We start from the raw sequence: 15,605 nt of genomic DNA on the forward strand, positions 1-15,605 counted from the left end.
CCATCAGAGAGGGAGAGAGAAGGAGGAGGAGAGGTTGTTTCCACCTCCTCCTGAACAACAGCTAATTTAGCAGAAACGAACTGATGAAAAGCCTTTTCATCCGTGTTGCCATGGCTGCGTGAAGCCTGGTCACATGACTTCACAGGAGCGCTTGATTCAGACCAGGAAGATTATTCCTGAAAGGTAAAGAGGAAAAGTCAGGGAAACAGAAACCCACTCAGCAGGAGACAAACGGATGCTTGGCTTCTGACAGGTTTGCCTCCTTTGTGATTGGACAGATGCTGATGGCTGACACGCCTTCAGAGGGAGCTGTGGTCTGATCCTTTCAGACCGCGCCCACAAACACTGAGCTGAGGTGGAGTCTGAAGGTCAGACCGGTGTAGATATGTGGCGGTGCAGGTGGAGCTGGTTCAAAGTGAACTTTACATAAATGAACACGTTTGAAGCAGAGCCGATGACACCTGTCTGCACACCTGTGGGCACGCTCAGTGCAGCCTTCTCATATCTCCTCATACTTGACTGCTGCCACCGAGGCGTGAAGTCACATGACAGGAAGTGAAATGTCAGGCGTGTGAGGGACCTGGAGATGTGAGAGAAGCAGAAACTGTTGAGGAGGAGGAGGGGATGAGCAGGAGGAGCAGGGCAGGAATAGGAGGAGGAGGAGAGGGCAGGAGGAGGAGGATTGGGAGGAGGGGAGGATTAGGAGGAGGAGTGGGTAAGGAGGAGGCGGGCAGGAGGAGGAGGAGCGTTTCCTGAATAATGATGTCAGTCTTGTATGGAGGACTTTAAACAGGCGACCTGATGAAGCTGATAAAGCTGAGCTCTGTTGGGTCAGGTTTGATGCTGACGTGTGATTGGTCAGTGCTGCAGTGTAATGAGTCCACCAGCTCAGCCTGGAGCACAAACAGAGTTCACCAAATAACAAAAACACGAGATGAAATCTTTGAATCTTTATTCATGTTCCTGATGCTGCCTCTGCGCTGACCCACGCGCTCCTCTTTTCTTTACAAATAGTTAGAAAACTGTACAGTACAAAAACCAAGAACAGGAAACAGATGGTTAACGAGCAACTTCATCAATGTAACGAAAAACAGGAAACCTGACGAACAGAAACAAGAACACGATGCAGAACGATACTTCATGCAGCCACTTCAAAAAGAGCCTGAGACGGGAAACGTCGCCTGCTCTCCTCGGACTGAATCTGAGCGTGTCACATGATGCTGCACGCCACACGAGTGATGGAAATCTGAACTCTGAAATTTTACATCCTCACAGCTGACTCTGAACTTCAGTCAGCATGCTTTTTTTGTAGGATATGGGGTCCTTCAGAGAGTAAACTGTGTTTGGTGGTGGGGCCATGTGTAGAGCTCTGAGTTTAATGTTCTTCGTTCTGTCTGAGAAAGCATTTGGGGACAGGCTGGAGTTTCGGACATGTCCTCAGACGGCTGTAGAACCCTTGGACGAGAAAAGATTTGGATGGGTCAGGACAAGCTAACATTACAGGGTCCAACAGGAAGTGAATGTGCATAAACAGACCGCAGACCATCGAGCAGACAACCACAAGCAACTGAAAGGACGACCAATGACAGTGAAAGAAATAGCGGGTTTCCAAGGTGACCAGAGCCTGGAACATCCATCAGCCAATCAGTTTGTAAAAGGGTGGGGCTTCAGTCAGAGATCTGCAGGTTTTACATGTCGGTGTTCTTCTGGACCAGGGGTCTCAAACTTAAATGAGCTGTGGGCCACTGTTGGCACCGTCATCTCATTGGAGGGCCACTGTACTGTTCAATTAGTTTAAAAAAAACAAAACCAAAAAAACAAGAAAACACCCGCAAATATTTCCGAAAATGTAGTGCTTTTTGTCTTTTTTTACATTTCAAATATTGTATAACAAGACAAAACTGCAAACATGAACACAGATTCTTTTTTCTCCCTCGTAACTAACTGAAGCCTTTCATTGAACTACCAAATAAACACATTGGTGCTCTCTTTCTAGCCAGACACGTGGCAGCACATCTGCTACTATTTTGTTCGTATTTAACAAAATAAAAATGCAGACATAAGTGTACACACTAGTTTTTGACTCTCTCACTGAACTAACACAGCCAATACCGACGGATCATTGTTCGCTTTCAGAAACACATCTGAGTCATTATTTACCGAAAGGAGACCACAATTGATCTCTTTTTATTGGCACATCAAGTTGGTGATGGTTGTATTTGTGGCATTACAAACAGGGAACCTACAGAGCGCCCTCTGGTGGACAAGCTCGTTCCTAATAACCTGATTAAAGGGGACATGAAATGCATGTGACGTCATGTGGTTGGTTAACAGACTCACATTAGTTTATGTTAGCTAACTTGTGACAGAATGGATAGCTTAGAGGAAACTAAACATCAGAGTAAGAGGATCACTGCAGCGCTGCAGCAGTAAGTTCATGTTAAACTAGGATATACTGTCAACTTTACTGTCTGTGCCTGTAGCAGGAACTGGCTTTTTGCTGTTTGGCTAGCTGCACTGAAACAGGAAAATCCAGCTGTTAGACGTGATGTTGGGGTTTGTAAAGCACTTTATAAACAAGGACTGTGGAGCAGAGCCTGTGTGAGTCAGCAGACTGACACGCTGGGTGCAACGAAGCACATTAAAGCAGATGTTCACACAATGTCATTGGCACTAGCAATAAAAGTTTCTCTTTCCCAAACATGTGACAGCATGTACATCAAACCACAAACACAACATACTGAAGACAACAGCATGTCCCCCACCTTACAGTCTCCTTCACCCACACTGGGGCTTTGCTGGTCCTCACCTGTAATATGAAGTAATCCAGTCAGTGAGTGGACGTGGGAAAAAAAAAAAAGTGCGCCATCTCTTCATTTTGTTTTCCTTGACCTGATTTCCCTGCAGACGTGCTGATGGGACTCCTGATCGTGGTGTGATGAGCATGTAGGGGCTGTTACAGGATGTGTTTGGGAACAGAGAGATTATTTTATTGGCTAAAATAGTTCTGATCGCATCAGCTGATTGCCCCGCTTGCTACTCTTGGCTGGTAACCACCATTACTTGCCTCATTCAGGTGCTCCTGCACTGACCTCATTCATAAAGTGAAAATTACGGCTAATTGCTCTGATTTCTTGAACCTAGCATCACAGACAGAATTACATCTGTGTCAGCTTGAGCAGGATCAGTGGGTAAATTACCCTTTATGTGTTCAGCTTTTCACGTCCCCTTTAAAGTGCGTTTGTCTGTCTGTACATTTTTCATTTAGATGCTACGGTGCAGATGACGTCATCGCGTATGCTGCCACAGATGTTTTACCTGCTGAAGCATCTGTTTGAGTCACTGAGAACGTGAGCAGGCTGAACTCAGAGTGGACGAGCTGGTTTCCTAAAACCAGCTTCAGAGTTCATTCGTATCCACTCGAGTGTTTAGGTCGTGGAACTGGGATCAAACCTGCAGTCCAGCTCCGGGTTTTTCAGGTTTGAGGCTCGGGGGTGGAGCTTACAGGTCAACAGAGTCCACGCTGGAGCTAAATGATTTTCCTAAACGCGGGTCTGCTGCACGACGGATGAACTCAGCACCATAAAAAACACCACGACAAACAAGCTCACAGAGTTGTCAAGCTTGTGAACAGAAGGCACTTGCAGAGCTGCGTCCTCTAAGATCTGATCTCTGATCAGCCATTTGCTGCTCTGCTCTGACAGGACGTCTGCTTCAGTCTTCCTGTCGGTGAGTTGGGGAACCTCTCACACCTCCATCTCCTGACGGCCCCCCTGTGCAGCAGCGCCTGCCGTCGTCACAGTGATGTCGAAGCAGGTCTCCATCATGAGGCGGGACTTGCACAGGTTGACACAGTACTCCAGCTCCCCCGTGGCCTGAGCCAGAGCCTCCAGGTACTCCAGAGACTCACGGTCCAGGTCCTGGTCCACGTCAACTGCAAACACGGAGAGAGCAGTTAGTCATTTAGACGTGTGCAGACCGATGTTTGTACCACGACATCACCGTGCTGTCTCAGCTGCTCGTGCACAGCATCTCTGAATGCTTGGTCCGGACTCGTCTGTGAGTTTAGTTAATGACGAACACATGAAGCTGAACTCTGAAGTTTCTGTGGATCATCATCACAGACACATCAGAGCCAGTCACTGATGGCTTTCTAAATGCTGAGTAATCTATTACATGAGTATCAGCTCCTCCCGCTGTAGCTCATACTCACACTCTCCGCTCCACCTGCTCGGGTGGAGCATCAGCCAGCTCTTGGCCTCCTCCAGCTCTGCCTTCAGCCTGTCATGTTTGCTCTTCAGCTCTTGGATCTGCTGCTGCCGCTTCTCCAGCATCCTCAGCCGGGCGTTGAAGTAGAGCAGACCCTGAGGAGCGAGCACACAGTCAGAGCCTCGAACCTGCACACGCCAGCTTGTAGAGGTGATTAAAGCCAGCCTGTGTCTGGCTTTAATTAGGAGTCAGCGTGGAGCTAATCTGTGATCAGAGGAGGATTAAGGACAGCTGAGAACGAGCAGGGGACAGAGAGGTGGATCAGACCTGCGTTTCATTACAGCTGCCCCTCAGAGTGCTTTATTCGGCAGCTGAGCAGTAATAAAAGAGCTGATTATCCAGCTGATAAGTGACCTGAACAGTAACTGTGTGTTTTCATTTGCAGCTGCTCCTCAGTGATACACAGCCAATCAAAATGGCCAGATTCTCAGGTGAAGTCAGACTGACTGACTCCAGTCAGGCCTTCAAAAACTTTTCATGTGTGGCCATGACACAGGCGTGACTGACATCATCGAGGCCCGTGGGAGGGGAAACCAGTGAGACCAGTGGAACCAGTGAGTGGCTGATGTAAAGCCAGCTCAGGTCTCTGTGTCAGCGGCAGGAAAGCCTCATTTCATTTAGAGGTGCAGGACATTTTGGGACTTGGGGAAAGCATGCAGGTGTAAAATATACATGAACAGATGCACTCTCCTGTCAGATCACAGAGGTCCTCCACACCAGAACCGGTTCTGTGCTTCGAGTTTCATGTCATCGATGGTTTGTTTCTAATGAGCAGGAATGAACATGTAAAGAAGAACTCACCTTCTCGACATCGTGGAACGTCTGCTGGGACACAAACAGAGAGAAGCCAATTATTCACCAAGCAGCGCTCCAGACGATGAAGAGCACATCATCTACCTCTAATTGAAAATAAATCAGAGCCCGACACGCTGCTCTGCCGAGGGTTAATGACCCGTTCACCCTGAGAGAGGCGGCTGTCACGGAGACCAGCCGAGCACAGCCTTCCCCTACCCCCCACATCATTCCCATCTAAAGCAGTTAAGGCAGAGCTGTAATTGACTCAGCTGTAAACTGGCGTCCCAGTGTTAGACTTCACCCACACCAAATCGTCAGCAAAATAAAGTTGCTCCTCTATTCTGACAGATCTCAGCTTCAGTCCGGCACACTGTGACGCTGAATGGCACGTGACCAGCACATCATTATTTAACCACCACCTCCTGAGCAGGTGGAGGACTCACCTCGGATCCCAGCAGTGCCTCCTTCCTCCTCTGCACGCGCTCAACGTCGTCAATCTCATACACCTTTATCTCAAACGGCTCCTTCAGGGCGCCGCCCAGCGGGGGCAGGTCCACCCACTGACCACCCACCTTTCTGCCCAGGGAGGTGGTGTCCGGCAGGGGGGCGGGGATCAGCCGCCGCCGCAGGAACCCTGCAGGAGGAAAAGGAAAGAGCTAAAATAACCCATGATTTGTAAATGCAGCAGACTGTGTGTCAGGTAAAGCTCACAGGCCTTGGGTGCAGCACGTACACAGCCTGCAGGTGTTTCCAGCTGTGGAAGCTAACATCAGGGCCCGTCGGTAACCCTGATTTAGAGACTGGTGTTTGAATGCTCACTGAGCAGCTTCAACACAGCCAGCTGACTCACTTAGATAAAGCTGCATTCAGCGAGGAAGTTAGGCTACATTCACACTGCAGGTCTTAATGCTCAATTCCGATTTTTTGATCAAATCTGATTTTTTTGTCTGCTTGTTCACACTACAAATAAAATGTGACAGCAAACGCGCTCGAGTGTGAACCCTCAAAGCGGCCCGCTTGTGCAAAAGAAGACGTCACACACAACGCGCTCTGTTTAGACCCAGACCAAACAGTATTGTTTGACTGATGGCCCTTAATATAAAGACTTGTTTCGGACTTTACGTTTCCCAATTTTGCTTTAATTTATAAAGTTATTTTGTTATTTACAAATGGCCTAATAATTATCCTTATTGCTGTTTTAGGGAGGAGCGGTGCTTCAAAGGATAGTTGCAGATTTCTGTCAGAATCTGCAGATTATACAGTACAAATAAAATGTTCATGTTTCTCCAACGTTGTCTTACAAACAGTTTCACTGGATGGCCAGCAAGCGTTCGCGATGTCTTCTTGAGGGCTGATAATTGGCGTCTGTCTTGTGTCAGTGATGTAGAAGACGGATTTAATGCGACATGACCATTCAAACAGCAGTCGCTTTCTAAAACATCAGATATGTATCGCATTCAGTAATACATACGAAAGTGACCCAGATCGGATTTGAAAATATCGGATTTGTGCTGTTCACCCTGTCATACCATGATCGGATACGGGTCGCATAGGGTCAAAAAAGTCGGATTTGATGCACTTTCGCCTGCAGTGTGAACGTAGCCTAAGTCACACCTGTGCTCTGAGCAGGTACCCGAGTCAGTGTCAAGGTGCCGGGTATGTCATTAAAAACGACAGCCAATAGCACTCAATAACAGGCAGGATTACCGAGACTGTAATGCAGCTGCACCACATGCCCTTAACTAGACCTGGGCATTTCACAGGTCGTGGTCCACGTCAGCCCAAGTCAGCCCAAATCAGCCCACATCGGCCCCTTTAACATTCCTGTCCAGCCCTCATGGCTTTCATTGTACAGATGCACGTGCAGGTGAATGTTTACTGACCAACCTGCGATGTTGCATTTTTAACAAGGGCTGGACTAAAAATCAATCAATCAATCAATCAATCAATCAATCAATTTATAAGCACATTTAAAAACAACACAGGTTGACCAAAGCGCTGTACATAGTAAAACAGTAAAAATTAGAACAACACACAAAGAACAAGACAAAAAACTCAGTCACAATTAAAAGCTAGAGAGTAAAAACGTGTTTTCAGATGGGTTTTAAAAATGTCAAGTGTTGGAGAGATCCTAATTTCAAGAGGCAGACTATTCCAAAGTTTGGGCACAGCAATCACAAAGGCCCGGTCTCCTCTGTTTTTTAGCCTGCTTCTAGGGACAACTAGAAGTAACTTATCAGCTGACCTGAGAGTTCTGTTTGGAGTATTTTTAGTTAAAAGATTAGAGAGGTATGATGGAGCTAACCCATTTAGAGATTTAAAAACAAACAATAAAATCTTAAAATCAATTCTACAACATACTGGAACGTACTTAAGCACAGTTTCAGTGCTATGTAGCGCTTTGAAACCAGACTGAAATGTTTCTGAGATGTCATTAATTTCTTGAAAAGCCTGGAGCTGAAGGAAGACAATTTTTTCCAGGATTTTGGACAGGAAGAGGAGACTGGCCCAAAATTTGACAGAACTGATGCATCGAGATTAGTTTTTTTGAGAAATGGGTGCACTATGGCATGTTTAAGATCGACTGGGAGGGTTCCCATTAGAAGAGAGATGTTAATAATGGTTAAAACATTAGGCCCAATAGTGTCAAAGACTTCTTTCAAAAGGCGACAGGGGATTTTGTCAAGGTGACACATAGAGGGCATAAGATGGGAGACTACTTCGGCCAATGTGCTCAGGGAAACAGGCTCAAAGTGGACCCAGGTGCGGACACAGGTGAAAGACAAAACTTTACTAGAACGCAAGGCGAGACTTTATTTCGGGGTTGACACTCACAAAACATGAGACTAGGCAGAAAGAGGGAAAAACAAAACATATACAGGGAAGAGTAAAATAAGGTGACTATGAGAGAACTGAAAAATTACAACTAAGACTCAATAACTTAGAACTAGGACGTCAACCGTGTCTTTAACTTCGCCTTCACTAAGGGAATAACTAAGATAACTGTGACGTAACGTGGGGTAAGTAGCAAAGAAGATGTGACAAGGAACAAAGGAAGACAGAAGACTTAAATACACACATGAGGTAATCAAGGAAAGTGGAGACACATGAGGAAACAGCTGACTAGACTGAACATAATGACATCACAGGGGAGAGGAAAACTAAACACAATGTACAAAGAAACACAAGAACTTTGAACACAAAACAGGAAGCATGACGGGGCACAGACTTGACAACATGAACCACGCAGACATGACATAACAGGTAAGACACACGCAACAATAAGGGGAACTTTAACACAACGGAAGATGACACAAGGAGTCTAAATGAACAAAGAACTATAACTAGGCAACCTAGGAGCTAAAGAAGACTAAATGAACCAAAACATAAACAATGAATATCAAAGTACAATGAAACACAAAAACACTGGGTCAAATAACCCAGGACTGTGACACAAAGTGATCAAACACAACTGGGGAATACGGGGGAACAGAGGGATCATAAGCTGGAGGAGCGATATGAGACCTGATAGTAGCAACCTTATCGATAAAAAACAGTAAAAAAATTTCACAGGTGGCTGGAGACCCTGGTAAGTGTGTGGTGGGTGGAAAAACTCTTTATTCACTGAAGTCAATGGAAAAGCTCAGTCAGTGCTGCTGTGTTCAAGAACCATAGTTTAAATCAGCATTAGGCAGCTGAACATGCACAAACTCAGAGATGGGCAGTAACGCGTTGCAAGTAACATGTTACTGTAATCCGATTACTTTTTTCAAGTAACGAGTAAAGTAAGGGATTACTATTCCAAAAAACTAATTAGATTACTGTTACTTTCCCATAAGCACGCTGCGTTACTGCGTTACCAAACCGTGATTTTGTTTGTGAGTGTCTCATGACAATGACGTAAGTGCGTGTGACGATCGGGGTAACAGATGTGTGCAGATCAACAATGAATAATATATAGAGTACAGGAGAGAATATGATCGTGCAGCGTTTAAAGCGTCGAAGTACTGACCGTACCTTGAGGACTCTGTAAAAAGTGACAAAAACATTAGCGTCTGCTGTACACTGCGTGGAAAGAAAACTTCTGTTTACAATGAAAAAAACCCTAAACATCTGAGCAAGTACTGAGCACGCTGCCACGGGAATGTGAAATTCACAGAGAAACCCCTAGATCCTCCCACTGACATGACCGCTGCGACAATGGGCAAACCTCCGTCTCCTCCACTCCTGCTAAACAGGTGAAAACAGATTTAAGAGCAACAGGACTTAGTGCCCGCTGAGTCTTTGATGTTATTTATTTTCTGCTGTGTTTTACTTGCATCTATTTGAAAGAGTGAGTGTAAACACAAAAAAATAATTTTATTTTATATGCTGGAATATGCAGAAAATAGGTTTAAATGTTAAACAAATTTCTTCAAGTCAAGACTGTTGCATATATTTAATTTCTCTTGATGCAATGTGCATAAAGTTAACAGATTAAAACTACTAAAACAAGTTTTTAAAAGAGACTTTTTAATTTCATTACATTTTATATGATGGATTATGCAGAAAAAGTAGAATTGGGCTGAAAGGACTATTGCTTTATTACCTATTCAGGTTGTGTATCATGTTTTTAAAAAGTAACTAAGTAACTAATTACTTTTGAAAATAAGCAATCAGCAAGGTTTTTGGAGAAGTAATCAGTAATTAGTTACTAACTACTTTCTTTAAGTAACTTGACCAACACTGCACAAACTACAAGAACGTTTGTGATGAAGGGTGGGTGGAGTCGCACGCTTTAGCACAGACCCGTGACAGTAGTTATGAATTGGTACCAAAGGTAGCAGCTAGCATGCTAACATAGTAAAACCCTGGTTTTTGTGTGTGTGTGTAGTTTGTGTTGGAATGTGTCAGGCAGTTGTGGGGACTTAGGGCTGCTTGGTGAGGAAAAATGTCACATCCTGTGGATGTCTGTGAAGGTTCTCAGTCCTGTGGATTTCTCCTTTCCATAATTAAAGATAAAATTATTTGTCACATGGATCGTCGTGCAAGTACAACACACAGTGAAATGTGTCCTGAGCTGCTCCTTTGACTGTGCAAGACTCTAAACAATAAGTAAGGAGTCAAATATCAGCCAGCTGTAGAGTTTTATCTTTTATTTACTTAATCTGTCCACATTGGCCATAAAAACATTTTTATGTGTAAAATGTGACGCTGCGTTTAAATACCAGCAGCAGGTGGAGATGGACCTGAAATCACAGCTGGAACGTAAACGCTCACCAGACGCTAACAGAAAGCGGTTTGTCTGTCCAGAGGCAAGCCAGTGAAATATCACAATAAGCTCAATAAAGGTTGCTGATATCAGCAGACAGCCCACGCAGCTCATTATTTTTAATTAGCCTCGTCTTCTTCTGTGTCAACATCCATTACTGCTGCTGATCAGGTTTTATCACCGCTGCTGTCCACCTGAAGACATCACTTGTATTTTTAACAACATTGTACATGCAGCTGTCAAATTAGGTTCACGTGTAAAAGCAGAAGCAGGTGTGTGCTTCACAAACAAAAAGCTGTTACGGATTATTAAAAACATCCCGGCTCGCTGATGAGGACTCAGACACGGTGACAGATTGAGGAGGAGTGGATGTGAAGGTTGTGGAGTGCTATGGAGTGGATGGGAGGATGTGTGGATGATAATTGAAGTTGGATATGTACACCGGGAATTTTCCTCATGAAACATTCATGAGGCAGAAATGAGCTGAGATCCACAGACTGATGGCAGGCAGATCACACGAGCGCCGATTCCGTATGCATAAGGCCGCCGCCCCGCGTGCCACACGAATCGCAATCAGCTGCTAGAAGCTGGGATGCGGCAGCGGAGTGCTACATGACGCGTGCCCATGTTGAGTTTTTGTACAGAGACGCCAGCTGAGAGATAATTTCACACGCTGAGATATCAGGGAGGAAAGCTGCCTTTGATAGATACTCCCACAGCAATAGCACCTGTGCTCTCGGTGTGCTCAGCATTCATGGGAATATTGTAGCGAGCAGCCATCATCACACTCTGATGGACGTTGGAAAAAGCCATAAATATGTTAATTTTTCAGCAGAGATGAGTTTTATGGCTCATTCACTTTCTGAGTCGATGCACGGAGAAATAGTTGCTGAATGCCATATCTGAGCTTTAAACTTTGGCCATCAGCTGTAATGATTTCACAGGTTATTTAAATAATATCTCATTGAGATGGAAAAGCTTTCACGTTCCTTTGCACGAGCCGCTGTTTTATAAAACCCATAAACCTTTTATAAAAATCAAAGCTTTTATCTGTCATCAGAAAAATCACATCTTTATTTAGTGTGAGGTGCATTCGATGTTCTGTTGTATGTAAGCACTGGATCCTCATTTGCATATGTTTGCAATTATGAAATACTGAATGAAGCGTTTCCGTAACTGCTCAGATACCGTTGCTTGGAGAGGCAAGGCTCGCTTATGTCTATGTGAGCTGCCGTGAGGTTAACGTGGGGGCGACCAGGGCGGATTTGCTGACAGACACAAAGGGGGGAGGGGTAGCCAGACAGAACAGCAGCTGATATGCCACATAACGTTTATAGTAATAATGTTGGGATAAACACACACACATACACACCTTCATATATCAAGCTACTTTTTTCACAACCCACTGTCATTGCTGCACTTTTCTATTGCACTGTTGTGCCTGCACCGTCTTGTGTCTGCACTGTTGTCTCTGTATCGTTCTGTTCTCTCTTTGTTTTGTCTTGTTTTTCACACTCCCACTTTATGTAGTCCTGTGTTGATTGTCTGTTATATGTAGCACCATGGTCTTGGAGGAATGCTGTCCCGCTTCACTGCGTACTGTACCACTGCACATGGTTGTAATGACAATAAAGACACTTGACTTGACTTAAAAAGACAATTTTAAAAAGACTTAGAAAAAAATCTTCAGCTTCCACTGAGCCTTAGAACTGAATCCGTGTTATATTCAGCTGATGAGCTTAATTTATACGCTCTACACAGAACTCTATGACGAGTATAGAGAAGTCTATGAGTTAAAGTTGAGTTTTGTTCTTAAGATCTGATCACTGTAAAAAAGAGGCGGTGCTGCATGAATAGGAACCTAAAGTGTACCTGTGTCAGTTACATTACTCCATCCCTGGCATCGGCGTGCACTCACCGTTTCCTCTCTTCTTGGGCGATTTAGAAACTCGGCTCCTGTTTGATGAGGATGCTCCGCTCTCGCTCATGGAGTCGTGCGCCGAGGAGGTGCTGCCGGTTGTCTCGCTGTCTCGGATCATGCTCTCGTAGCCGCTGCTGCCCCCGCTGTGGTAAAACAGGGCGGTGCGTCCCATGGCGGGGGGCAGCTCCCCACTCAGGATGCTGCTGTTGTCGCTGCCGTGCCCGCTGCTGTAGCGCTGCGGCCTCCGAGGCGCTGTGATCTTGCTGTAAGGTGATGGCAGCAGTGCATTGAGGGGTGATCCGGTGCTGCTACCAGTCCTGCTGCTGGGGATGTCGCTTCCTGTTACTCCAGCTCCACCACCAAGCATCTTCCTTTGGCTACCTACAACTAGCTCGCTAATCCGGCTGTTAGCTGCCCTGCTGATGGCCTGCTTGGTACCCATGATGGTGCCTCTTCCTGTCTTGGCTCCCGTTCCAGAGCGAGATAGGGACTTGCCATTGGGAGGCAGGTTGGCGTTGCGTCCAGCTGCATTCTCTGGAGGTTTTGGGGATGAGCTTGGGCTCTTGGAACTGCTGGCAGACAGCGTTCGAAGTTTCGGTCCACCAGAAGCTGCTGCTCTTGATCCACTGCCACTGCGGACCTGCCCCAGTTTGCTGGTAGCTGCAAAAACACCAGCTGGAACTTGGGATGGAGAGGCAGATGTGGAGGTGGATGCCGGAACACAGAGTCTTGGCACTGATCTGTTGCATCTGCCATTTCCTCCGGATGTAGCACCACTGTTCTCTCTGAACAGCTCAGGTTTGGACCCAGCTAAGTTTGGACTGTCGCACCTTTCCAAAGACATCAGACTCCCAAAGTACCTGGAAGAATCTGTTTTGGCTCCTCGTGTCTTCAGGCTTGAGGATGTCCTTGCAGAACTGTGTTCAGTTTTTAAGCTGGATGTCCTGTGGCTGAATGAACCGGCTCTGAGCCGGACGTGCACTTCCTCCTCTGAGAACTTTCCAGTGTCGCTGCTTGTTTTTAAGGCACTTGGAGACAGCACAATTCTTAATTTTTGTTCTTGACTCGACTGTCTGACAAAAGGAGCAGAAGGAGAGATGTTTCCCAATCCAGACTTTGTGCTGCTTTTTTGTCCATTTGACTTTTTTCCCAGGGATGAAAACCTCAATGTACCGATCACTGTCGCAGCTTCTTGGGGGGTGGAAACGGTTCCTAGAGTTGTTGCGCCTCGAGTGAGTCGTGGCAGTTTGATGAGAGTGTCTCCTCTTCTGCTGCTGGACTTCTCACAGCCATCAACAACTCTCTGAGCTGAAGAAGACATCTGTGTCTTTGGTGGGCGAGGTACACTGTTGCTGTTCCCTCCGGACCTCTTGGAGGAAACGTTAGTCATGCCACTTCTTGTTGACTTACCTGCAGAAAGAAACTCTGCCTCTCTGGGATCACAATAACCGTTTCCCTGAAGCAAAACATCGTCCTGCCCGCCTTCCTGTCTGCTGCAGCCCACAACTGCAGATGAGGTAGACTTGGTTTTCCTGGGAAGACTGGAATGGGTGGCATGGCGGGGAATCTGCGCTGACACTGATGTGTTCAGGGTATTGGCTCTCACCTTCAAACTGCCTTTAAGAGAGGCTTTGGCTGACTCGGGGGAAGGAGGGCACTTGGTAAAAGATGGTTTGTTTGGGGTAACAGGGTCACTGTCCAGCTCTGAGAAACAGACACCGCTGTCGTTTAAGGAGCTCTTAATGCCATGCTGTAAGAACGTCTGTTTATGGTATATACTCGATGAGGTCAGCAGGGCGGTGTTGTCCATTGTTTTATCCCGCAAGTAAAGCCTGCTTTGTGAATGAAAACCATCACTTTCAGCTGATTCACAAGGCCATGAGCCAACAGACGACTGCTTTTTGTCACGTTGGGAAAGCAAATCTCGTTGGTGTTTGGTGCCAACATCAGTGCCTGGTCCCACAGCTCCTTGTAGAGAGGTGTAAGCATCATATTCATCATTAATACTGCTGATGATGCTGACTGGGCGAGAGCCAGCAGCTAAAGCCTGTGGAAAGCAGTCAGTGTTAAAGCTGACGATGTTGGAGGGACGACCGTTATCTGGGACAAGGCCGTGAGGGAGCTCCTCTATGACTGTGAACACAAGCTCGTCCTCTCCATTCAACTCCACGGGCTGCTGGAGAGTGATGGTGGTCCTAAGAGAGTCCCCGTCCAGGCATCGTCCTAACAGAGAGGCCCGGAGGTTGTTCACCTCTGTGGGGTACCTGCTTGTGTGAGCGGCTCCGTCTGTGTTCAGGTTAGGGCTTTCAGATTTGGATGGCTGGTCTTGCCTCATTGCTTGTTTACTCATACCCACAGGGGGAGTCCTGCCGAGAGCCTCCCCAGGCCGAGGTGCCGTCCTGATTGTCCTGGGTAAGGACGGTGAGGCCAGCGGCTTGGGTACAGCTCCTCTGAGGTAGACCTTCTCTCGAACTACAGGCTCTGAGTCATGGGTTGGAGCCCCCCTTGACTTTACCACACATGGCTGAAAGGGGGTGCCTGAAAGCTTCTCTCCATCTGCACTCGTCCTTTTGGATGTCTCCATGAAGCCACTGGCTGAAGGTAGTTTGGGCTGATCCTGATCAGGTTTATCTGTGCATGTTGTTAGTGTGCTCTCTGAGAACCTGTGGGACGAGTTCTTCTCAGATTTGGGTGGAGGCATTGCCTCTGTGGGTTTAAGAGGGCCACTCTGAGCCTTCAGCGCTACTGATTTGTTCTCTGTGCCAAACATGGCCGGGCCCTCACTGCCATCAATGCAGTCGAGTCTCTCCTGCAGTTCTGCAAACGTGTTACACTTAAAGTGGTCACCGTCGGACTTGGGTGCATCTTTGACTCGCTTTTTGTTCAGGGACGGAATAATGGGAACGAAGGAAGGCGGACCCTCGTTGTCGCTCAGCTCTCGGTCTGAGATTGCCTTCCCTCCCGGCCCAACGTAGATGACAGTGTCACAGGAGTGCTCGCTGCTGGAGGAATAGTCGGGATCACTCGAGAGTAGCAGCGGAACGTCCGGGTCGAGGGCCACTGTTAGAGGGTGGAAGGGTCGAAGACGAGGAGGCCGACAGGATGGGCCTTCCTCACAGGAGCTCTCCCCTCCAGACGAGCTGGAGGCGTGCTGCGAATAAAAGAGAAATAACACAGAATTAAATCTGGTTTCCAATCTTCAACATACGAATACAGCGTGTAAGTCTGCCTAATGAGGCCCATCTCAGCACACAAACGCCCATCCCTGTAGATACACTGGTATTGATTATCTATCAAACCATGATAGGAAAAGTCGGTGAATTATGAGCACATGACCTCATTAATATTATAGATGCGAGGGGTTTATTG

At 46.6% G+C, this 15,605-nt stretch overlaps 1 protein-coding gene across 2 annotated transcripts in view; it reads right to left on the reverse strand.

Annotated features, from left to right (window-relative positions):
• The window catches only part of LOC134643769 (kinesin-like protein KIF26A), a 91,122-nt gene that overhangs the window by 29,292 nt on the left and 46,225 nt on the right, over window positions 1-15,605 (reverse strand). Inside the window, exons 12-16 of one of the 2 annotated variants that reach the window (XR_010096399.1) lie at window positions 12,234-15,387; window positions 5,508-5,698; window positions 5,071-5,091; window positions 4,214-4,364; window positions 2,810-3,934 (exon numbers count right to left, since the gene is read on the reverse strand). Coding sequence is in view for 1 of the 2 variants with exons in the window: in XM_063496311.1 (XP_063352381.1) it covers window positions 3,747-3,934; window positions 4,214-4,364; window positions 5,071-5,091; window positions 5,508-5,698; window positions 12,234-15,387 (3,705 nt within the window). In the remaining variant the exon portion in view is untranslated. Of the gene's footprint in view, window positions 1-935; window positions 3,935-4,213; window positions 4,365-5,070; window positions 5,092-5,507; window positions 5,699-12,233; window positions 15,388-15,605 lie in introns of those variants that run through there. The other variant, XM_063496311.1, reaches the window with a different exon arrangement.

The sequence above is a fragment of the Pelmatolapia mariae genome, linkage group LG15, assembly GCF_036321145.2.
Source record: "Pelmatolapia mariae isolate MD_Pm_ZW linkage group LG15, Pm_UMD_F_2, whole genome shotgun sequence".
NCBI lineage: Eukaryota > Metazoa > Chordata > Actinopteri > Cichliformes > Cichlidae > Pelmatolapia > Pelmatolapia mariae.